The 25603-nt window shown below is 38.2% G+C and overlaps 1 protein-coding gene across 13 annotated transcripts in view; it reads left to right on the top strand.

Moving 5' to 3' along the window:
• The window catches only part of TENM3 (teneurin transmembrane protein 3), a 432264-nt gene that overhangs the window by 360171 nt on the left and 46490 nt on the right, over positions 1-25603 (top strand). For 9 of the 13 annotated variants that reach the window (XM_076336477.1, XM_076336471.1, XM_076336467.1 and 6 more), the window contains 8 exons: positions 3325-3351; positions 4935-4955; positions 5875-6021; positions 13875-14091; positions 15141-15260; positions 15658-15919; positions 22548-22815; positions 23387-23530. In XM_076336477.1, coding sequence (XP_076192592.1) covers positions 3325-3351; positions 4935-4955; positions 5875-6021; positions 13875-14091; positions 15141-15260; positions 15658-15919; positions 22548-22815; positions 23387-23530 — 1206 coding nt within the window. The remainder of the gene's footprint in view (positions 1-3324; positions 3352-4934; positions 4956-5874; positions 6022-13874; positions 14092-15140; positions 15261-15657; positions 15920-22547; positions 22816-23386; positions 23531-25603) is intronic. The other 4 variants (XM_076336476.1, XM_076336469.1, XM_076336468.1 and 1 more) reach the window with 2 other exon arrangements.

Genomic DNA, 25603 nt, shown 5'->3' with positions numbered 1-25603 from the left:
GGGAGAGGCTGTAACACAGTAAGGAAGGGAGAAAGCTGATAGTATTAGTGAAGAGGAGGCAGGGGTTCAGCTCATGCTTTCAAGGTGGAGGAAGCAAAAAACCTTAAAAGTAGTTTTTAATTTAGGCAGACCTTGATCGACGTGGCTTTGGTCACATTCTTTTGTATTTTTGCTTCATGTCTGGTGGTGCTATGAGGTCAAATTCTGCTCTTATGGCAAAGTAACTCATGACTCCAGTGGAGCTGTTGTGAGTTGACACTATAATGGGACTATATATATGCTACAAAAAATACATGGCATATTGTAGTCTAGTGTACAGGTTACAAAGATTATGATGGGTGAAGATGTCTGCTGGAGGAGCATAATGTAAACTAATAGAAATGTAAATTTGCTATACAGTATTTAGAAGCATGTCACTGTTACAATCCTTTATGACAGAATAATCAGAATAAAGCAGTGTTATAAGTACCAATTAAGGAACATCAAATCAGTGGGTATGTGACTCATGCTGATTTTAACAGGAGCTGATTGGGATAAATGGATTTAATATGTACTTTTATTCTGTGGCTATTCTGTCATACCTGGAGGACGTAGCATATGAATAATTTAAGGAAGACACTCACTTACATCTCTGATAGGAGACTAACGGGAGACATTATATTAAAAAAAAAAAAATCTGGGTTCTGACTGGTTATGAAATATGCTGAGTTAAATATGAATTTGTCTGACTTATCAGTTCTTTGTAAAATACATTTATCTGGCACATATTTATATAAATATCCACACACATTGATAACACCATTAATATTTTACATTGTATGAATTTTGAATGCCACTTACATCTTCTTGGATTTTGACTATCCTAGAAAATGTACAAATTTTCTATCTTCATTTTTGTTTTTCTTCATTCCATTTGGAGCTATATGAAGTACCTCTACTTCTGGAAATAATAGCAAGATTTTAAATTTCACAGTCTTAAACCCTGCAATAAAACCCTTGTAGGTATATTGTCTGGTCTATAATTAGACTTCTTAAGGACTTAACATAACCCACATGTGCCAGATGTGTAAATATCTTGCCAAGGAGCACCTGCTGAGATGCTCCATCCTACTGAAGTGCTCCAAATCCCACCTAGAATTCTCTATGCAGAGGGAAAAAGGCTTGTATTTTGTAGTTTCACACAGAGCTGGTTTCATTCCTGTTTCAGTTGCAGTGCTGTGAAGATAAGGAGGACAGCATGGCTAGTTAAACTTCACTGCAAAGTTATACTATTTTTGGTCACTTGTTTTCTGCTTTTTGATTCTTCTAGGATGCTGCATGTTAACCAAAATAGTTTCTAATGTTGTCCTTAATGTTAGCTGACCATCAGTAAAAGGATGCTGGAAGATAGAACGTGTTTTCCAAGCATTACAGGTTTATGGTCTGGGACTGGCTTCTTATAAAGACTACTGGATACAAAAAAATCTTAAAGAGCATTTTCTTTATCCTTTTTGGATTTCTGAAAGGAAATAGCATGTGGGGACCTGGGATTGCAGGGACTATTTTTAGTTGCCTAGGAGGGGGTTTTTTATGTTCTGTTTTGTTACCTATCCCTACATTTGTAGAGGCATTTAATGTTTCACTGGTGGACAGATGCATTCCCCAGACAGACTTAATTGCTTCCATTTTATGGAATAAAGCTTGATTTTTCCTCCACGCATACTACACTCTGTTCTAAGAGCAGCTGTGTAGGAGCAAGGGGAATTATATTGGATGAGTAAGAGAAGAATTTCATCCACCCTGAAATGCAGCTGTATCACTTTTCTTTTTGTTTGTGGTTAATGTGAAAAGCTACTTAGTTTGTTGCTGCTGTTCTAAATGTTCTGTAATGGATGTTTTCACCTTCTTACTTTGTCTCCCTTTAACTTTACCATTATAGGAAAAAAAAAACCAAAACAACAACTGTGCAGTGGATACCTGACACTTTCTTTGAGAGAGAGGGACTAGGAAGTTTCCACCTCTTAGTCGTAGCAGTGACTGTGGCTTCTGTGAGACTACATATCTGATTACCTCCCTCCTTGGGCTCGGGAAGAGCTTTTTCCCGTTCATCCAAACTGGAGGAGATGCCATGGTTGGAAATGCCTTTCTTACCCATCCAATACACAAAGTTGAGGGTTAATAGCAAGTGACAGAGTTACTTGCCAGACACGGACCATCATCCAGCAGGGATTTAGAAAAGGTCAAATTCTGAAAGTAAAAGAGCCCATGAGGGCTCTGTTGAGAGACCTTGTCCACAGCAAAACCAGGGGATTGAATCCGACATTGTTGACTCAGCTTGGTGTGTCCCCGCTGCAATAGTCTGTAATATCCCATCACCTTATGTGCAGGTGGCTGGGTTTGGTAGCCTGCGATGGACCTGGCCTGCGTGGTTTTGCTCTATGATGTTAAGCCCTTTAACACAACTGCAGTTGATGTCTGATCCCTGAAAGTAAGGAGGGAACATATAGCTCATCTCTCCTGTGTTTCATGTATTAAAAGTAGTGCCTGCTGCTTTAAATCCATCTTGTGCTCTGTCTGTCATTCATCCATCTGCCTCCTAAAATTTTTTGTGAAATTTTAAGTGTCATAACTTATGAAAAAAAAATCTTGCTATTCTTGGATATACCATGTTATTTATTTTTACACATCTAAAGCCTAAGTTTAATTTTCACCCATTTTTCCAAGTGAAATGGATCACCACGCTACTAACCCCACTACGCCCTCTTCCACCCCATTTATACGATCTAACTTATTTTACATAATTGGTGTGTGTGCTCAGAAGAATAACTGTGGCTGAATTGAAGCAGAAGAAAACTATTCCTCCTAAAAATCCTGTTAATCCAATCGGAATTAAGATAGTGCACTGGTTATGCTGTCAGAGTCATACGTGACCTGCAAATCAAAGATCTTCCAGTATGGTCAGTGTTTTAAAGCTCATAAGCTAAGTAATTACTCTTATGTTGTGTTAAAAATTGAATTTTTTAACTAGCTTTGATTATATTTTTGTAATATGTGAAAATGAAAGCGTGTGAAGAGAAGTCAGAAGAAAAACGTAGTCTCAGAAAGGTAGCATCTCTTCCTTCTGCAGGCCTCCTTTCTAAAATAGTTTCATTGAATCGTGACGATGTTTGCTGAAAAGAGAATTTCTTGCATTTTTAAAAGCCTTGAAATACATTTTCATTTTGTAATGTAAGACCCCTCATGTCAGGTGCACCTGCTTGATTTGCATGTGAATTCTGAACAATTCTTGTTTTATGTGACACTTCTGAAATGTCTGTCTGTTTTTTTTTCTTTTTAATTCTCAAGCTCACTATTTGGATAAGATAGTGAAAGGTACTGTATATTTGCTCTTTGATGACATGCCTATACCTACATGTACTTTTTTTATATGAATATATAGTTACAAACGTACTAGTCTGGGCAAAAGAATCTTCTCTTACATACATTCCATGGATTATAGATTTAACTCATATGACCTTCAACTCATCTCAAATTAAAAATGAAATCTTGCTTATGTTATATAATAACATTTTATCAGTAATTATACATTTATATACAAACTGTATACATGTATTAGATTTTGTTTGAACCAAAAACTGAAGATAGTATTCATTTGCTGTTTGGTGCATTTTTGTTAATTTTGTCATTGGACCTCTACCTACAAAACTAAATATTTAGGAAACGAAGCAAAGTGATACTCCTGTCACAGAACAAGTGTCATTAGTTCTAAAGAACAGATAAATTATAGATATGTGTGTGTTTATATAGACAGATCAATAGAATACCCCAGGCTTTTAAGCTTTTGTTTATCTGAATGTAGAAAATCTATAGGTAATTATGACTTGTATTTTGTATGAAGCTAGAAAAAGCTTGTATACTCTGTGCAACATTTTCAGTTAAAAGGTTCAAGGATGCAAAAGCCTAACATGAAACAGCAAAGATTCTTGTATCTTCAGTTATGGTAAAAAATTGATTTAGAAAAATGTTTAAAATATTCCTACCCCTCTTTCCCTGAGTATCTTTCTCTATTCCTTATTTGTGTTTTTTTCTTTAGAATATGGCAATATTCATGGCAATATCCAGGCTTTCACACAATAAGTCTTGAGTGTACCTAGTTGACTCCTAAAACACTGTGTCAGTATTGCAATTAAATACCTAAGTCTTCCATAAATTAAACAGAAGAAAGAATAAGAAAAAAATAGTTCTCAGTACGTCAACAAATACTATTAGCAGCTACAGTCTGAAAGAATAAGAGTAGCAAGACTAATCTCAGCCTGGCATGGTGCCACAATATCCGTAACTGTAGCATCACTGTACTTCCTCACAAGAGGTTTTCCTGATTCTCTGCCTTCTAATAGTAATTTGACAAGAGTTAAGCACCCTTTATAACTTTTTTCTGGGAATATTTGTAATTTGGAGCAACATGGTTGAAAGGAGTCAGTAAATTCAAAAGTCTTTAGCAGAAAAAAATAGACTATTACTTCTGAAAGACACTTCTAAGCTTAACTAAGCTTAACCAAAACGGGTCAGTAGATTAGTTCACAAAGATAGTAGTTCTACAAAGTGAAGAAGTGTTTAGCCAGTTACTTAGTTTTTTTGGATAGAAGTTTGCAGAAAATTGTTGTGTCCAAAAATATCTGATTTGTAGCCACCTTCTCATAAGATACTTAGTGCCATATCTGTACTTGCTTCTGTCAGTGTCTTATCATAGTCATAGATAAGGAACACCAAAATCTACATATTTATAGTTTTCTCATCCTCATACAGATCATGTTGGCTGCATGCCAGATTTCATCACTAGAAAGTGACAGATACTGTTTTTTTTAATGCAATGTTAGACTGAAAACAATTATCGATTTTGGATATATTAAATTATTTTAATTGTTTCCCAAATTTTCCCTCCTTGGCCATAAAAGCAGACAAGATAGGATATAAAGGTAACAGCACAAAAGCCTTAGGGAGATTGTCACAAAAAATCACTCTCTGCTATCTGTCTTGAAGCACGTCACTACCGTGTTTTTGTTCAGTCTATCAATGTTTTATTGTGGTCCTTATGGTATTTCATTTTGTCCGTCCTAAGTAATCAAATACGCACAGCTATTACATTTAGTTGGAAATCCTGTTGGTCCTGTCCCATCCGTATGCAGCCTGAATCCTAATGTTTGTTAGAATAGATGCTAAGCTGCTTCACTATTTCCTGGGCTTTGCTTATTCTGTGAAAAGGAATGTATTTTTGGCATAAAGTATAGTCATTAAAACTGGCCTATACTTTGTGCAATTATTTAACGCACTGTAATTTCACATGAACACACGGCAACTCTGAGACCAGATAAAGTTAATGTTCTCTTTTATTACGTGCCTAAAATCATACCCATTTTCCTACTTAAGAATTTGGAGGGATTTGTTCATAGTAACAGGGAGCTGAAACATTTGTGCCAGTAAGTAACCAATACTGCATAGAGCAAATAATGATCTGTTCTATGAGCACAGAAAAATGTATCATTTTACACAGCTGTGTTTGCACTATGCACTCATCTCTTGTTACTTTGCCAAAAAAGAAATTTAAAAATCAAACTTAATTTTGTCTGGCCTGCAGGTATTTAGAGGATTGGTGCATTTATTTCCTGCCTGTACAGGTAAGTGGTGTCTCAAGTGTCAGGCCAATCAAAGATGCCACTTTGTTAAGAATTACGTTCCCCAGGTAATGTTGCTGTTCCACTCCATGTGCAATTACAGTATTTGTGCTGTTCTTAAGGCCTGTTCCCAGTAAGTGTCCCTTGTTTGTATTTTTTTTCTTTTTATATAATTGCAATATTTAAATTACTTGTGATTTTTCTTCTTTCTCTGTTTCAACAGAGGGCTGCCCTGGCTTGTGCAATAGCAATGGGAGGTGCACGCTGGACCAAAATGGCTGGCACTGCGTCTGCCAGCCAGGATGGAGGGGCGCAGGCTGTGACGTAGCCATGGAAACTCTCTGCACTGACAGTAAGGACAATGAAGGAGGTAAGATATACCAGCTGGATCTTTAACACTGGGGAGAACCTGTTGAGGAATGGAGGTTTTACAGTCAGGTGATGAAATACTGCCATGAGACCCATACACCCGTTTTACTAGCTCTTATGCCTGTGTCATGGTTTAACCCCAGCCGGCAACTAAGCACCACACAGCCACTCACTCACTCCCGCCCGGTGGGATGGGGGAGGGAATCGGAAGGGTAAAACTGAGAAAACTCATGGGTTGAGATAAAGACAGTTTAATAGGTAAAGCAAAAGCCGCGCACGCAAGCAAAGCAAAACAAGGAATTCATTCACTCCTTCCCATCGGCAGGCAGGTGTTCAGCCATCCCCAGGAAAGCAGGGCTCCATCACACGTAACGGTTACTTGGGAAGACAAATGCCATCACTCCAAACATCCCCCCCTTCCTTCTTCTTCCCCCAGCTTTACATGCTGAGCATGACGTCACATGGCATGGAATATCCCTTTGGTCGGTTGGGGTCAGCTGTCCCAGCTGTGTCCCCTCCCAGCTTCTCATGCACCCCCAGCGTGCTCGCTGGTGGGGTGGTGTGAGAAGCAGAAGACGCCTTGACTCTGTGTAAGCACTGCTCAGCAGTAACTAAAACATCCCTGGGTTATCAACACTGTTTTCAGCACAAATCCAAAACATAGCCCCATACCAGCTACTTAACTCTATCCCAGCCAAAACCAGCACAGCCTGTAAGAATACACTGCAGTATTCAGTGCTTTTATATGGCCTATCAGCAAAGCCTTACAAGATGCTTATGACAGGTGAGATATGTACTTAGAAAATGATGGGTATCACCTTAGTTTCCCTTCAATGTTCTTTTATATGGGAATAAAACATAGTCTCAACTCAGTGAACTGTAGTGGCGGGAAAAAAAAAGAAAGCAGTTCAAATTTTCAGTGATCTCACAAGGAAATTATACCAAGAGAAAAGGTCAAATGGGGAGTTTACATTTTGACCTATGATACTGTTGCTGGAAACAATTGGTTGCCCAGTCTACCCTCCATAACCTGTGAACGCTCAGATGAAACGGGATGCTCCCAGAAGTCTTTGGTTTTTGGCTTGCTTTTCTGCACTCTGTCATTCAGGTGACAGGTAACAATCTGCAGCGAGATGCAGGCAGGACTGTTGACTTAAGGAATCAATCTGCAATCATTGTTGTAGGGTAGGGAAGGTAGAGGGGCTGGGACTTTGGCATGACTCCAGAATCACACAAAAAACCACACAAAAACAAGATTAAATGTGAATGCAGTCAAATATTAGATCAGCATAATGCTTTTACTGTCTGTCTTTCTTCCCCTTCTGTCATCAACTCTTTTTTTGTTTAACACCTTCAGATTCAAAGCAGAGATAAGAAACTCCATTAGGGCCCCTGGATAAAGTCATCCGTTACTTTGTTTTTCAGCTTTAGACTCCGTATGCTTTTGCCATTGCTGGTTGGCTGTTTGCTCTTATATCCCGACTATAGTTGGGATCTGAGACTTCACAAACTATAAGTAACAGCAGCATTTACTTCCCAAAGAAAATAAATAACACAGTTAAAACAGTGCTGCTGTTTATTGCTTTACACTTCATTTGATTTGTCATCCTTCTCCGTTACATATTGTATATTTTGAGTCAGTTTTGCACATTTAGGGGCCTAAAGAGTCTGTTGCAATCTGGTATACACAATCTGAGCTAGTGTGAAGCTGAATTTCTGCACGTAGGAAGGGTGCAAGAGGAACGATTAGCCATAGCATATCCATGCAGAGATGTGCTGTTTGGGGAATTAAGTTCAGGTGGGCCGGGGGATTATGAACATAAGGAAGAAAGAGAAACCCGCAAGCATGAAAGGAGACAAAGCACGGAGGAGGAGAAACTAGGTTAGAGCATAAACAACTTGGAGGGAAAAAAATAGATTATGTAGGAAAAAAAAGTTGAAAGTCCAGTGATAGACTAAAACAGATTCAGTAAACATTAAAGATAAGGGACGTGACATATCAGAAGGAGAGTCAAGAGCAGATAACGGAGCAGTGGGAACCAGGACAGAGGAAGAGGAGCAAGGTGAACAGGAATGCACGTAAACAGAACAAGGGAAAAGAAGACGCTCCTTCAGACTGAAAACAGTAATAGCTGTTTGTGAGGAAAAGGGGAAAAGGACCGAGGAATTGGAGCAGAAGGATCTAACAGGATGACTTAAAGTTCAAGAAGAAAGAACAATATTGAAAAAAAAAGTCTAATGCTGGTATTTTGTTGCTTTTTTCCTCTCAGTTTTTTTCATTATTTCCTTTACAGACATTATGCAGCTCTGTATGAGGAAGGGATTGGCCAAACAGTTGTTTTGCCATGATTGACCTATATAATGCTATTTGTCATTGGCATTTCTCTTTCAGTGGACCTTATTTTAATTTATATGCTTCAGTACAGAGCATTTTCACTTCAGTCTTTGACTAGTGGCTGAGGAAAAGGGTTAAAATATAACAATTAAATTAAATTAAAAGCTGGAAGCATACCAAACAAAACTGGGAGAAGAAAGTCGTCTTTGCCAGAAACCCACCTGGAAAGAGAATCGGTGTTTCTTCCCTTTCCAAGAGTACCTGCAATCAGCCCACTAATCTCTTGAGCAAGCCATTCAAATTCCAGACAGCTACAGGGAATGGTGCAAGGATGCCTCTGCTGTATTTGTTTATTGTGGGAGATTAGGTTATCTGAGCACTTACGCTGAATTTATACCGATGACTGCAGGTAGTGTGATTTACATCGCACTATGCTCAGTGGTTATATAATTAAAGTTATCTTGGTTGTTAACTAATTGATATGCTGTGGTTAATGTTATGTTTCATCCTCCACTGGATAAAATATATTTCATATATTAATATAATTCATTAATAACAGTATTTGCTGCTCCTTTGATTCTTAGCTCTTTCTGGGACTGATTGTTCAAATTCTGTGAACGTGAGCATCCCAAGGACCTCAATGGGAATATTCTCCATAGGAAATGCTAATGACATCAAGGCGCACTTGATCATTTTCCCTTCTAGATACTATTGACGTATGATGGGATGATTTTTACTCTTCCTCTTACTTCCTTTTAATACAGTTTTTTGAGAGTCTTGCAGATCATTTCCTTTCTCTCTAAGGATCACTCTTTATTTTTCCATGTGTTTGATTTGGATAATAAAATACAGGATTTTCTTTACATTTTAGCAACCCACAAGGAATGTGTGTGCAACAAGAGACCTTAGGCTGAATTAAACTCCTAACGACTTTGTGGGGAGAGGGGAAGTCAGAGTCATCCGTGGGTGGAATAAGCCTCACTTCTTTAGTTGGGAAAAATGTGTCACTATTATAATTTAACAAAGTGGGCCATGTTTTGTCATCACTGTAGGAAGAATAAGCTGTTTACTCTTTAGTTTAGGTAGGTCTTTATTGAACAGATTCCTTTGTTAAGTTTGCTTTTTATTAGCTCCTATCCAATTATTAAGAGTAGTTACAGGTTTCCACCAGCAGGATTTAAGGGATTATTAATATTCTTTTATTACGAAAATGAAAATAAATACTGTAATAAAGCAAAGTGTACTTACCACTACTGTATTTTTGTAATTACTTGCATAGGCTAGGATAGCCTGCTCCTGATAAGCATTGTCACAGGGTAGTACAAATTCAGCCTAAAGATTACCTAAACCAGGGCCTTTTCTCTGACAGTGGCTAATAGCAAATGCTTAGCAAAAGAATATAATTGGACAAATGTGAATTTATATTTTCTTTGGTATACTAGCAGGCTGCTAATTCAAGTAGGAAATTACTACCACAGAATGTTTTGAATGTCAGAAGGGTTACTAAGTACAAAGATAACCGAAGCTCAGGAAATTTCAGGAAGTTTGTACTTGAATTAGGACTGATACAGTGGCATGCTCATGTTCTCTGGTTTGTGCTCCAACACCTCCCATTATTCTTCAGCTTTTTGTTTGCATGTATGGTTGCTGGGGAGTCCTGGGTTGATACATCCATAGCATTTATCCACGGTGACTCCAAGATTTCTTTCTGGAGTGACAGCTCATTTAGAGCCCGACACTTTATATTTTAGGCTTCTTCACTCCAACAGGAATGTTGAATTTGAGTACGTTATAGGTATACTTATAGAGATACTGCAGTAGTAACATTGAACAAGGTCCTTGTGCACTGCTCAGGAATAAATCAAGGGCTATTTCTGCTTTTGTGGCTTTTCCAACCAGCTGCTCCTACAGGCAGTCATTTTTGGTGTCTATATTGGAGTCCATTCATTATAGCCTGTTGTAAAATTGAGCTATGTGAGGAAAACTGAGGTTTATTAATAGTTTTCTGTCCTTTCCAGCCTCTTGCCTTAGTGTGCCACAGTCACCAAAACCATCCTGGTGGGACGGCCAGCATTGTAGCTCCGAAACTGTTTTCTTCCTATGTAGGCACTGAATTTCACTTCATGGAGATTTTTTGTTGCCTCAATATATAATCAACTTATTTACCAAGAATGTGATTTATGTAGGTCCTTGGCCACGATCTCCCCTTGACACTGGCAGAACTTGTGCCCGGGTCTTATTCTGTCCCCCTTTTTTAATTCCTTCCAGCAGTTTTATATCTACCCTTTAAATTCCATTCAAAAGCAAACACGCCCACTAGTACATCTTATTTTTCAGTCATCCATAAGTGTGGGAATCCTCGTCTTGACTCCTCTCATTTAATGTTTTGGTGGTTTTATTAGTCTCTCCAAATAAGCAATCTTATCAACAGACCATGCTCCATTGCAATTCTTTGCATTTTGCAACAAAGGGAAAAGTAACATTAGTCAAGATTTTTACAGCTAGACTTTAGCTTTTGAGGAAGGAAACAATAATGTAGTCATTATGTCTTCTGTGTATGGAAGAACCACTTACATCTAGAACAAAGAAATACAGAATAGCCATCTGAGACTGATAATGATTGTCCAGCTGGCTGTAGGAGTTTCTATTTTCTTTATAATTTCATTATCATATTTGAGTGATATAACTGATAAGCCAGCGTTGAGCTAAGTCACGTTTTTCAGGCTACACAAAATTCATCAATAATTTTGCAGAGCTATTTCAGAAAGGAAATTTTACTCTGCTTCACACAGTACAATAGAGTACTCAACTTAGTGGTACTAGATAGCTCTAGCCACGTAAGTACAGAGAAAGAATGAAAAATGTTTTCTCAAGTTATAAGGAGTCAGATTCATAACCATCCGTCACTCACCTGCGCAAGTTGCTGATAAACTCCACAGAAAAATAGCAAACAGTGTATCCCTGTATCTTGGCTGGTGAAAATGAGATTCTTTCTCTGATTGATGTTAGCAGAGAGGCTTGTAAAAATGCATTTCCAGCTGATTAGTTCAGAAGGTGTCGATCTCATGCAGTTTTATGACCTGCAGACTATACTCCAGATGTACATTTGCTTTTTATAAACTAACAAAGATGAATGACAAAATTTGAGCATTTCTTTGGCAACTGCACCAGATATTGCCTGGGAGACCATACAGAAATATAAAAACCCAAAACTATGCTTTTAACCATCAGTACCCCCAGCTTTGACACTGATCCAGACCTCTGGAATTAAAACCAGGAAGGGAGGTCAGTACTTCAGCTAGGAAAGGATTTCATGTTGTTCAAGAATGAGACTAGAAAATCACAAGAGTCACAGACTGTTTGAGGAAAAGCCTCCAGAAATCTAATCCCACCCACTGCTCAGAGCAGGATCAAGTAGAGCAGGTTGCTCAGGGCTGTGTCCAGCTGGGTTTTTAATATCTCCAAGGACGGAGACTCCTCAACTTCCCTGGGCAACCTGTTGCAGTATCCAACCACTTTCACAGTAAAAAAAGTTTTTCTGATGTTTAGACAGAATTTCCTGTGTTTCACTCTGTGCCCATTGTCTCTTGTCCTTTCGCTGGGAGCCACTGAAAGGTGGTCTTTCTTACACCCTCCCATTAGGTATCGGTACACATTGATGAGATTCCCCCCCCCGAGCCTTCTTTTCTCCAGGCTAGACAGTCTCAGCTCTCTCAGTCTTTCCGTATAGGAGAGATGTGTCAAGGCCTTAACCATCTTCATGGCCCTTCACCGAGCTTTCTCTAGTATGCCCACATCTCTCTTGTACTGGAAAGCCCAGCCTGCACACAGCACTCCAGGTGTAGCCTCACCAGTGCTGAGTAGAGGGGAAGGATCACCTCCCTTGATCTGCTGGCAAAACTCCTAATGCAACCCAGGATGTCATTGGCACCTTCTTTGCCACAAGGGCATGTTGCTGGCTCATGTTCAATTTGGTGTCCACCAGGACTCCCAAGGTCTTCTCCACAAAGCTGCCTTGCAGCCAGTTGTCCCCCAGCATGTACTGGTGCATGGGGTTGTTCCTCCCCAGGTGCAGGACTTTGCACTTCTCTCTGTTGAACTGCATGAGGTTCCTGTCAGCTCATTTCTCCAGTCTGTTGAGGTCTATCTGAATGGCAACACGACCCTCTGGCGTATCCTTATCCCAGGAAAAAATCAGTGTTCTTTCTTTTTTCTTAAAAAAGTTTAAACTTTGATATACTTAACAATGACTTTTTCATCCCTTTTATTTTCCCTGAACTGACTTCAATGTCAGCTGAGTTAAATAAGACTTTTAGATGTACAAAAGAATAGAAATCCCAGTCCTTTACTATTTTGCCAGTCCTCTAACTGATCCACATAGCACAGCAATCCTTAGAGGAATACCTTTAGAAGATCTCTGTTTACTTACACTCTTTCAACATATGATTGAACAAAAATGGATTATATTTTTCCCTTCAGAAAGAAGTTTTACTCTAAAGCTAGATTATTTTGCGAGAGAAGCAGTCATGGGCTTCCTCCAAGTGCTGCATTGGTATATTTTTCAGTTTAGTGCAGCAAGCAAGCTCCCTCTCTAGTCTAAATGGAATAATAAAATGTTTGAGCTATTTCAGTCTTGCTGTTCTTTTGGGGAAACAATTATCAGCTATGTGATACCATATTACATTCATCTAGAAATTTTCTGTAGCTGACATTTCCAGGCTCATTTTCCTTATGACTTTACTTACAGCAAATTAGTAGTTATCAATTTGATCTTGATTTTAATCTTTCACCAAATTAGATTTCCAGTGATGTGACAGTTCTAATGCTCATTATATGTGAATATTTCAGCACATAAGCATAAAAGCACCCATGTGTTTAAATCTTGTTTATACTGGCCAGCATTCCTCATCAGTTTATTCAGAATAAAATCTAAATGTTAAATACAGATTTTGTTCTCTCATACATTTTCATGCAAAATAGTTGTGGATATTGCCTTTGCCACTAGCAACAAAATCTTTCTGCCAGGGTATAAAGGAATCCACCTTGATAAATGTTGTGAAATATTTAAAGCTACTTGCAGCATAGATATGCTAAAAAACTTCAGGAAAACAGCAGAGTGGGAGTTACTTGTTTCTTTTCTCTAGCAAGCCAAATAACCTCAGATAAAAGCTACTTAGACCCACCTAAAATGTTTAATATTTATAAGTTAACAGTGTATGCAGAGCCTGAGTGCCTTCATTTTCTGGTTTGTTCAACGTGTTTTTAGAAAAGTATCGAATAAATAGGTTTAATTTATGCACGATACTGAGTGTATTCAGCTTGCATGGATTTCCATGGGAGTTTAAGAAGTCGGTGGAAACAAACTCTCTTTCCTCAATTGAAGGTGAATTCATTAAAATCTTAATTATTAGTATTCTTTCATACTACATAATTTTTTTAATCTCTCTGCTGGCTGGCTCATTCACATGCAAGGGGACAGGAGGAAGAGTTTCTTCATTTTTGTGACTTTCTGCCAACAGATGGGCTAGTTGACTGTATGGATCCTGACTGCTGTTTGCAGAGTTCTTGCCAAAACCAGCCTTACTGTCGTGGACTACCTGATCCCCAAGATATTATCAGCCAAAGCCAACAGTCGCCATCTCAGCAAGCTGCCAAAGCATTTTATGACCGGATCAGTTTTCTCATTGGAGCAGACAGCACTCATGTCATACCTGGAGAAAGTCCTTTTAATAAGAGGTGAGCATGACTCATCGTTTACTCATGAATATGAAAGAAATTGAAGAGCATGAGAGATTCACGTTTAGGAGAAGATCCACTGTGACTGCAAATTTCATGGCACGGACTTTCAGTAGAGACCTTTTCTCTTAATGTATCAAATTGCTTATTTTGTCTCATTTCCTGCAAAATTCAAATTGCCAGTGCCAGTAGGTTACAGAAGGTACTTGCCATGTTTAGTACCTGTATTCTAACAGGGCACTTCATTAATGATTAAATAAATCTTTATTTAACCAGTTGATTTGGGCTAGCACAGTTGGAAATACATCAAAGCAATGAAAACACTTCAGAAGGAAAAGCAAAGCTGCACTTTTTAAACTGAGCTCACTAAATAATATAAATTATGAATTAATGTAATAGAACTGTTAAGTGCACGACAGTATAATTGCATAAACTATTTGACTGGTGCTCTATGAAGCAGTAATGACCTGAAAATAAACCAGTAACAGGAAGCAGGTGTCTGGGATCTCACTGAGTGAAGGAACATGATTTACACTAGAACAACTGCGTTTGCAGTAATTTAACAGCATTAATGTGTTTGGGCACAGCAGTTGATTAAAAGTTGTTGCACAAATGTTCCTTATTGCTCTTTTAAATTTTGTACTTCATAGTCCCTGCAGTTTTACAAATTGCTTTGATACTAATTGAAAAGTACGTTGTTCTTTAAGGGTCTGCCAGAGGTATGACTTACAGTGGGAACATCAAGAGTTTATAAGTTCTTAAAATTCTTCAGTGAATTTCTGGTCTTAGTAACTCAATACAGGCAAAATGAACCAAAGTAAAATCAACAATATTGGAACAAAATTATTATCTGTAGATTTCGAGGCATTTGTTTATACAGTGTAAATTATGTGAACTTGTAAAAGGGTTAGAGTCTCAAAAAAATTTTTTTAATGGTAGTTGATACCATGTAGAGATGCATGTGTGTGTTTTCACTCTACTAGCTTTTATTCATTAAAAAGAGAATTAAAAAAGCAAGTTTGTAATTTGATCCTGCATCTTTTTCACAGTCTTGCATCTGTTATAAGGGGCCAAGTATTAACTGCTGATGGAACGCCACTCATTGGAGTCAACGTCTCCTTTCTACACTATCCAGACTATGGATATACAATCACTCGCCAAGATGGAATGTAAGTTCCCTTGGAAGCACTTCTAAGTCATAAAGACAGCAAAGGCGTTACTGAAGAGCTGCTTGTAAAAATAAGATAATAAAATAATGGAAACAAAAGACATGGAAAAAGTGATTGACCAAAGTTGTACTTTGTACATTCTTCAAATGTAAAATGTGCTGATTATATACTTGTAGAAGTAGAAGGGCTTGCTTAATTTAAACGCAGAATCCCAAACTCTCTATTCTCTTTGTGAAGTATTATGTAATATAATTTAATTGATTTCTCCATTGTTCCCAGTAGAGCCATTCTGCCTTCAGAGCAGTACAATGGAATGAAGAATCAATCCATAAAATGAAGGCTGTGGATGGCTTTGGGAATTTGCTGACTAGCTAGCCCTGTTGGGTTTTTTTTCTAGGTTTGACTTGGTAGCAAATGGTGGTGCCTCTCTGACACTGGTGTTTGAGCGATCACCGTTCCTGACACAGTATCACACAGTATGGATTCCCTGGAATGTCTTTTATGTCATGGATACCCTGGTCATGAAGAAGGAAGAGAATGACATTCCTAGTTGTGATCTGAGCGGATTTGTAAGGCCAAACCCCGTTATCGTGTCATCACCTTTATCCACCTTCTTCAGAATTTCTCCTGAAGATAGTCCTATCATTCCAGAGACACAGGTAAAGTGTGCTACAAATAAACAGCATTTTATCACAGGCTAGTATTAAGCAACCATAATGAAAAGAGTGCAAACTACTGTTGAAAAATAAATAATTCTGAGTAAGTGCTAAAAATTAGCAATATGTGATTATTTTCAGACCAATTTATTTATTCTATGTGATGATTTTTAAAATTTCATCTATGTACACCAGGTTCTGGTTTTATATTTGTTTGCATCATTTAATTTACAGAATGTCTTCAGCAATCAGGCGCTGGCCCATCAAAATGGACACATTATAGTACATCTGACTTTTTTGAGTGCCCTCTTTTTAGAAGTGCACCTCGGAAACTGAAAATGAAAGGTGTTTTTCCACTATGTCTGAAAGACTCATACAGTTCAATTTATCTATTTAGTCCTAATAAATAGCATGACACTCAGATTTTTATAAACTAAAAGAACTCTCTGTAACACTAAGGACAGGCTTACAAGCCAATGAGCGTGTGTGCTAATCTACTTCACAACTTGTAATACCGAAAGTAAGACTTAACATCAAAACCTTGCTTTAAATGGAAAAAGCTGTGGCTGGAATATTTTTTCTCTAACATAGATGTATTAAATTCCTCCATCTCAGATAACTAATCATAATATAGTCTTCCTCAACTCTTAAAGCAGAGTTGCATTTCAACAAGTGATACTTATCTCATTAGTTATTTCTGATAAAACTTTTCCTAGTGAAACAGCACTCTTTCTGCCTCCCTCTTTCTCTCCCTCTCCCCTCTCTCCCTCTCCTTTCTCTCTCCCTTCTCTCTTTTTCTCTCCCCCACCTTCACAATGTCATAATTACATAGGGCACTCTTTTTCCCATTCACTAAGAAATGTCCTTGTCTCTTCAAGGGAAATGTAGAAAATGTATTCAAATGTTTTCATGCAGAGCTCTTAAGAAAAGCACAAAATCATTAAGCAGTTCATGGTAGGAGCAGGTTTAAAGTAAAGATGTAAAGAAATTACAACTAAACGCTCATACAAATCTAGACTGTGCTAGAAAATTGTTGCTTTTATCCTCACTATCATTTCTGTGCCTTTGACAGTTGCAAGTCAATTAAAAGAAAGTATTTGCAAAACACAGTCCACTGAAAAACAGCTCTGATTTACTTGTTTTGGCAACAGATGATAGATTCAGTTCCTGAAGTGATGGAAAATGGCTTAGATAGATGGGGTATAAATCAAGAAAAAAGTAATAGTAGAGGAATGTCAGAAAATACATATTTTCAAAAAACACTTGTGATGTGTAGGTAAACAAGTCATTTCATGAGCAGTGGGACTAATGAAGTCTGGATTCCTACTAATTCCCACCCATTGCTATAATTCCAGCTATCTGCCACATCCAGTCCTTCCCCCACAGACTGCATTCAGCCTTTTTCTCATGAGAGTACCAACTTGGCTACTTCTTCCCTACCTGACCCCTTTTTTAATAAACCCTAAAGGAACTGAATTATCTTTAGAGATTTCTACTGTTATTTCAAATGTGGTTGAAACTGGCTATCAGATTCAAAAGTAGTGAGGTGGGAGGTCTGACAGGCAGGACCATTGGGTCAAGTTGGTTTCCCTAGAAAACCAGCTGGAAGGAAAGATCATATTCTCAGCAGATCCTAGGCAGTTGGTGTTGATGGGTCATTTATGATGAGGTAAAAACAGTACTGTTGTTAGGTATGCAAAAATCTGGTTCCGGTACTGTGTAAAAAAACATCAAGGAGTATTTTTTTCTACATTCTTTGCTCATCACACGTGTAATCCCTTGCTTTGGCAAGTGGGAGCTGTCGTGCCTGGGACATACCCCTTTAGGGTCAGGTTCTCCTTGGAAATGCATAATGCTCAACAGCCTGTCTCCCAAAAAATTCACTAGTCTGATAAAAGATGGACAGAACCAGATTCCATTCAGAACTGTCTGTTCAGCTCTGGGGGAACTGCTGTAGATCTTTACATTAAAAAGGGGCAATGCCAGTTTAAAGTGTGGGAGTCTGGATGAAGGCACAAAGAAAGAAATCGTTCCCCATGTTCCTTCAGTCAGTATTAGTCACCCTGTTCGTGTGGTGTGAAAGCACTCACTGTCACGTACTACAGGAAAAAACGATGTGCTGCTGTAATCATCATCCCCTGAAGTGCTTCATCATCGCTTGGAGATGATGTTTCCAAAAGAGTGTACTTAGTGGCTTATGAATCCCAGATTGATCAGAGGGGGAATTAATCAGGGGTCTGTACCAAAGAAGCAGCACAAAAGAAAACTGAAGAAAGAAGGCAAACAAGGGGAAAGAACAAATGCAGTGGGTAAAGGGGTGGTCACAGAACCAACAGATCATTACTCAAGAGGGATGATAATAAGTAACATGTTAACTAAATTTGGACTGCTTAGGCATGACTTTATCTACTTTTAATTGCAAGTTAGCATTAGCCTAGACTTAACTAGCTGAAATTAATCAGTGTGGAACAAGACAGTAAACTGCATGCAGATGAGGGAGATCAGGTTAAGCTGGAGCTGCTTATATGTGTTAGGTAATATTGTTGCTGTCTTTTTCCTGATATAATAAATGTCTGTTTGCCACATATGCAGTGCGGTCTGGCAGAAACCCACATGTGAGTCACAACGAGCAATTCTGAAATTGAGTTTTTGAGGCTTTGCTTCTCATAAACTCCTATTATCCACTGTTACGTACGCTTGCAAGATGCCTTCTGCAGGTCCCGAGCAGCTTGTTTCCGTCACCTCAAGTGTGTGGGAGAGTGAAGACTGAAAAGTTTTCCTTCAAATTATATGTTCAAGGTTGCCCACTTTTTTTTTTCCCTCTCCTCTGACTCTCACTACTGGCAATACTATACAGCAGAAGTTGGCAAAATGTATTTACTCAGAAGAATTCAGGGTAAAATACAGCCCTCAGTGACTTAATAAAAATGATTGTTTGTAACTTCAGGGTGACTGGATCTTCAGCAAAGAAATTAACCTATTTTATCATTTAAAAGGACAGTATAATAGGATGTCTAGATATTCCAGTATTACATGGATGCTGCCTCCTAGTTTCACTTAGCTACTCTTAGAGCCAGATGTCTCCATTTATGTGTCCTTGTTTTCCAGCACGTTTTCGGGTTTTCTTCTCTTTGGCTTTCTGTTTGAAACTTTATATACACCTCTTAATGTATTCTTTTATGGACACATTTTTAGGTTTCTACATGTTTCTTCTAGGCTTTTTCCTATCCCTCTTCTCTGTGGTATCTCAGCAATGTTTTAAGTCTAGAAAAAACAAGTATTTTTTCCCCTTTTCATTTCTCCTTGCTTTATATTGTTAACTCAAGGTTATTTTTTTAAGTTCATTTAAGAGCCTCAATTCTAGGGGAAGTCTTTTTTTAAAAGGAAAAGATTTTTCCATCTTGAAATGAGCAGTTTCAACTTCTACTTAAAGAAGTATAATTTTAGTACTCTTTGGTCTCAACCTGTGTGTAATAGCAGTAGTTGCCAATATCTACCTGTATCTAAAAATGCCATCTTTACTCTTCTCAAACCAAGATGATGTTACATTTTAATGCAGCAGTTCAGCTGTTACTTCTTGGCAAAGAATCTTTTTCTGACATTAGGACTAAAGTTTGCACTCATTTGCAAAATTTGTTCTCAAATCCTCTACTGAAGTTGCTCATTTTGCCAAAAAAAAATCACAGCAGGCATTTTTCCCCCTAATTGAATTAAATTCCTTATTCTGCATTCTTAATACCATCAGAGCGTGTCACCTGAATCATACTAATATTTTGGAGCAGGAAAGCATTCCAGAGCCTGAACAGCTTTAGTCCTTCTGGCCAGGAGAAACAAGGAGCCCTGCACAATTTATGTGACTCAGTTGCCAGGTTGAACTCTCAGGACAACAAACTCTGTCTTTGTGAAAATTGAGGTGACCCTTATCTCAGTCCTGTAGGTTAAATATTTCATAGCTGTCCTTCCGAGAAGCTTGATCATCCATAAATAAAATGTCAACCATTAGAATTTGGTGGTTGGGCTGTAACTCAGTCCCCTTAGGGTATCAGCCTTTCTGAAGGTAGTTTGATACTCTATCTGGAAAAGGTAAAGTACAGACAGCTTGGTTGTGTTGGTGATTCCTGATGTGACTTTTATACTGGATGACTTTCCTGATTGCTTTACAATTGATGTGTTGTCATGGCTCCCATAGGATGCTTTCTGCTGTGCCTGATGATTTAACTTTTCGGATGAACATTAAACTGTTTAATTCTCTTTGTAATGGTTGATTCTGGGAGAGAGATTGAGATGCATAACCTTACCTCTAAATTTCTAAAGTTCTCAAGAAAATAAGTTACTACAGGGGATATTTTATGGAAGGAAGGAAGTTATAAGTCAGATTTCCAGCAGATATTTGAGGCTTCTGCAGAAACTATAATAATAGGGGTTTGGGTTTTGTTTTAAACCTCACTGAGAACTGCACGAGTGTCCTAGTTTCTAATTTGATAGTAATCCAAATACACAGTGGAATTTCTTGGAAATTGAAACTTCAAGGTGTCCTCTTTATTGCCAGTTACCTCAGCCAAGAGTACTGGAAGACCACCTAAGTGTTTAACGCTGCTCTTCCACAGTTGCAGTTGTAAAAGAAGCAATAGTCGTAACAGGAGACCAGTGAGGTCCATTAAATTGTGTCCTATTACAAGCGTATTATTTCTTTTTTTCCTCTTTCTTACAGAGACTTCCATCTGTTAGACTAGTTTTGATGTGCAGTATATGAGAGTCCTGCTGATGTCTTGAGGAGGAATTTGTCTTTTGCTCCTAGGTGGTTTGTGTTTTTCCTTCGAAGCCTTAGAAAAGGAACATGTTCACAATCACTTATCTCTCTAGAGAGAGCGGGTTTTGCTTGTGTAGAAAAGATATGATTGTCCTCTGGCTTAGATACTGTGCATATATTGGACTGAGGGAGAGCAGACTAGATTTACAAACAGAAATGATGCCACTCTCACCTCCTTCCAAGTGATGGTACTGCTTGTCATTTCTTCTCAGTGATGGCAGGTTCTTGGTGGGGAAAAAAGAAACGTTCGAAGATTAAGAATTAAGAATTTTTAAATCAGAATTTAGTTTGTGTTAGCATCTTCCAATTCCTCCTTTACTTCCTGCAGCTCTGGAGAAGTCTTACTAGTCTTACTGGAGAAGAAGAGTTGCATGCCTACATATATCAGATGTAAATAACCATTTGTGCCAGACAATGAGTCAAAATACTATTTCTGATTTTTTGTTACTGTTATTGGGAAGGAGATAGATATAATTAATACCATATAAATCTTTCTTTATATCCCAGCAAAAGTGCTAACATAGAGGATGGTGTAGCACCTGTTGTCCGCCTCAAGAGCATAAACCACATCAGTTGGTCCTATTCAGCGCAGTCAGTTGTTTAAAAGCAGTGTCCAAGGATTTCTCTAGCATAGAGAGCTAACTTAGCACTTATTTAGTAGCCAGCTTTTGATCCCACTGAAGTCTCAAGCCTAATATTTGTGACAGTGCTCTCCCTGAAGTCTGCTTTCCACTGATATTAATTAGTGTTTGGTCTTCAGACTTTAGGACTAGGAGACAGGAAAGTAAAATAAAGCTTTCCAAATTTACTTCCCCAAGAGTTCTCCTTTGACACCACCAAGGCGCTGGGCTTGTTCTTCAGCGTCCTTTGCCCTCTCTTCCCACCAGAGAAACATTATCTTTATAAATGTGTGTAGATACTTTTTTTTTTCAGTAAGCTGGGATACTTGGTAGCTGTTCACCTGAAGTGCTGGCTCTCAGTATTTATGTCCCGACTGAGGTATAGGACAGTCTTTATATAGGCTGTCTTCATCCATGTTACGCAGAAACCTCTCACATCCATCCATCACCCACAAAAGCTCCTCAGCTCAGAGGAAAAGACAAGGTAGGGGTGGGGAGGAACCTTTGAAAAATAAAATTGAATCATTGCACCTCTCTGAAATGAGAAAGTGGTGAGCTGGTGTCTGAGTAGTGAATATTGATCAGGAAATATGGAAAAGCTTTCCCTGAGGCATCCTACTTATCTGTCTTTGAAATAAATGGAAGAATGCTCTAGTTCAAAGTATTTACAATCTACACATAATGCAAATAATAAACCACCTAAAAGTCCTTCCTGCTCCTGCAGGAGCAATTAGACATCCCAACCCAAATCTGAAGCTTTGCGGTGCTTAGAGACTCTACTGCCTTTATTAAGTATCCATAATTGGGACATGAGTGGCAGCATAAAAAGGGGCTATTTTCACTTAGATGAAAGATGCTTTTTTACCTCTTTTGGAAAAAGCAGTTGGGGGTGTTTTCCCTCTCCTGCATGCTTCCTTTCCCCACATAAAAATAAAGGAGAGATTAAATCCTTCAGCAGAAAGTATCAACTAAGCAGCTTCAGTATAACAAAGAATTTAGACTTCCTTTTTCAGGAAAAAAGGTGAAATCTTGTTATTTATTTATGTATTTTTTACATTATTAAATGAAGGCCGGATTTATATGATACTTGCTAATGGATTGTCATGTAGCATCATGTCAGGCCTCCTTTTATGATAGCTGCATTGTTCTGTTTAATTTCAAAACCATTCAAATACTGTATTTTTTTCTTACCAATGCATAGGTACTTCATGAAGAAACGACAATACCAGGAACCGATTTGAAGTTATCATACTTAAGCTCCAGGGCTGCAGGATATAAATCTGTTCTGAAGATTACTATGACCCAATCTGTTATACCATTTAATTTAATGAAGGTTCATCTTATGGTGGCAGTGGTGGGAAGACTTTTCCAAAAATGGTTCCCTGCATCCCCAAATCTGGCTTACACTTTCATATGGGATAAAACTGATGCATACAACCAGAGAGTCTATGGATTATCTGAAGCTGTTGGTACGTGTGTTATGGAGGGTTTTTTGCATTTTTACTGTTGTCTTGAAAATAGGGAAGCATATCTCAAATACTTCTATCCATTAAGTAGAAAATACGTAGCAGAACAAGATGAGAAATAACAATGGATATTAAAATATATTGGAAAATACTAATCTAAACTTTATAAGAAAAAATTTTCTTCAAAAGGAAAAAGAGACCACAGTCATTTTTCACTTCTAGTTCATCCCCAGGAAGTAGCCCTCAGCCTAATAATACAGTATGGTATTTAGTCTGCGCACTCCTTGTAGTTTAGAACACAATAGCATTCTGATACTTCACAAAATGGCTTTCCTCTGTACCTGTCCCAATCCACTTACTTTTAATAACTGAAATTATTTTAATAACCCAGGATTGCTTTTTAAAGGATTTTGGAATTCTGTTTAATATTTTCAGTACATCTAAGGAAGCCATAGGGATTTTCAGGTAGCCTGGGAGAGCAGAAGAATGTATGTAGTTTAAGGAAATCACATTCTTTAAACTCTTCTTCTGAACAAGATCCTATACTTAATGAGGAAATTTACTGTTATTTTAGTGTCTGTAGGTTATGAATATGAGTCTTGCTTGGATCTAACTCTCTGGGAAAAGCGGACTGCCATTTTGCAGGGTTATGAACTGGATGCCTCCAACATGGGGGGCTGGACGTTGGATAAACATCATGTATTGGATGTTCAGAATGGTAAGGAGTTCATTTTCTTCTTGCTAATTTTAATACTCAGTTGCCCTGCACTTTAGGTATCTCATGCTAACTTTTCAAATGTTTGCTTTGTTACTGTAAAAAAGGAACTTATGGAAAGTTTTGCATATGGTAAATGCTTTCAGCTTTAGAGTGTATGTCATGTTTCTTGATCCTATAAACACATACGCATTAATAATTTCATCTAACAGTGTCAGCCTGTGTTATATGCTTACCAAAAAAAACCAATCCAAAAATGTTGAAATTGTTTTTAAAAATTGAGTGATGCTAAGGAGACACTATTTCTAAAGCAATTGTACGTGTCAGCATTGTTACTGGGATTAACTGTTGTATGTTAACAGTATCTTGAACAATGTTTTCACTTTCAGTTTTCACAATGAGTGAAAATTAAACAGAATAAGAGACACTCCTGCCAAACTGAGCGCTCTTCACTCCCAATATTAAATTCCTCATTTATACAGGAGGTGTTCCTCTTCATGTCATGATATCCCCAGCCCCAGCACGGCTGCTTGTGGGAGCAGTTAGCACATGGGTGCCATCTCTTCTGGAGGATGAGCACTCATTTATACTCTCCTCCCGTTTAAATCCTTCCATGAGGTGAATCCTCCCTGGGATGCTGTGGTCAGCTTAGCACACAGCAGGTGACAAATGATGCTGCCTTGAGTCAGCAAGGGCACTTGTGCCCCTTGTTTCAGGACAGAGTCCAGCTGCTAGTGAGCGAGTCTTCCTTAATTTCAGTGGAAAGGTGAGGAGCAATACACATTTACCAGAACTGTGCCTTGGCACCAAGGTAAATTTGTCCGGTGTGCGACTCAGCAACTGTCTGGAGGGTGCCATGCTAAGGAAACCCCAGCTCAACGCTGAACAGGAGGAAATTTGGAAAAATTTGGCTGGAAGCATGTAAGAAAGGTGAAATAAGCAGAGTCGCATGGCTCGAGGTGGGAGTTGGTCGCACTCGATTTTTATGCAGAGAAGAAGCCCGGAAGTAATTCAGCGGGAAGAACATCACTTCTGCAGTACCTGGTGTCCCTTGGAGGTCTCCCACTAGTAGATGAGCTTATTTGGTGCGATATGCTAATCACCATCTAAAGCATTGCTTCTAACTGGTAGAAAAACAAGGTAACCAAATCAAGGGAAAAGGTGTCATTGTACCTAATTTAAAATGTCAGAAAAACCCTGCGCAAATTATTGTAAGGTAATCCATCTAAAAATTTAAAGAGCTATAATTATAAATATATAGATAAGATTGATTCTGTTCACAAGGTAAATTGATGGTGGCTTTAAATTATGTTCAAGAGTACATTTGACAAGTAATGACTTTTCAAAGTGACGTGTGTCTAATTGAATAAACGAAGTGGAGAGTTGTAATGACAAGGTGGATGAGCTGGAGAAATTTATTCAGAGGAGAGTGCAGACAGTGTTTGTATGGACATCTCAAACTACTGCAGTAAATAGTCTAATGTACATCTTTTAGTCAGTGATAATAGAGGAGAAATGTGAAGGACCAATTTTTCAAGGTAATGACAGAATAAATCAGGTGCAATAGTGCACTGTGCTGACTTGTAGAATTCCTCTGATGAAAATTATAGAACTCGGCTATTCCAGGCAAAATTATGGTGCCGTGATTGTCATAAATGATGTAATCATAGGAGAGGGGATTTCGTATACTGTTAATGCATTCTGGCTTTAACTATTCATGAAAAATACGTTCTCCCTCTTTTGATTTAGATTACTTATTTAGATTACTTGCCGTTAGGTTTCCATAAACCATTTTCATTCTTCCCAATTTTATCATGTATATTGATTTTACGCTTATAATCTCCTAAATTTTATAACATTAAAAAGTAGTGGAGACACCTAAAACATTTAAAGAGGAAAACAAAGTATTTTTTCTCATATTTTTCAGTATAGAGTGGATTTTGGGGGTGGGGAGAGAAAGAGGAATACATCTGAAATTTCTTCTAAGCATCTCAAAAGAGAAATGTATCCCTCAGCCCCAAACTGCCTCTGAAGCTCTGAGCACACAATCAATAAAACACGTATCACTCTGAAGTA

Source organism: Aptenodytes patagonicus, chromosome 4 (genome assembly GCF_965638725.1).
Source record: "Aptenodytes patagonicus chromosome 4, bAptPat1.pri.cur, whole genome shotgun sequence".
NCBI lineage: Eukaryota > Metazoa > Chordata > Aves > Sphenisciformes > Spheniscidae > Aptenodytes > Aptenodytes patagonicus.
This window is presented reverse-complemented; position numbering and strand designations above follow the sequence as displayed.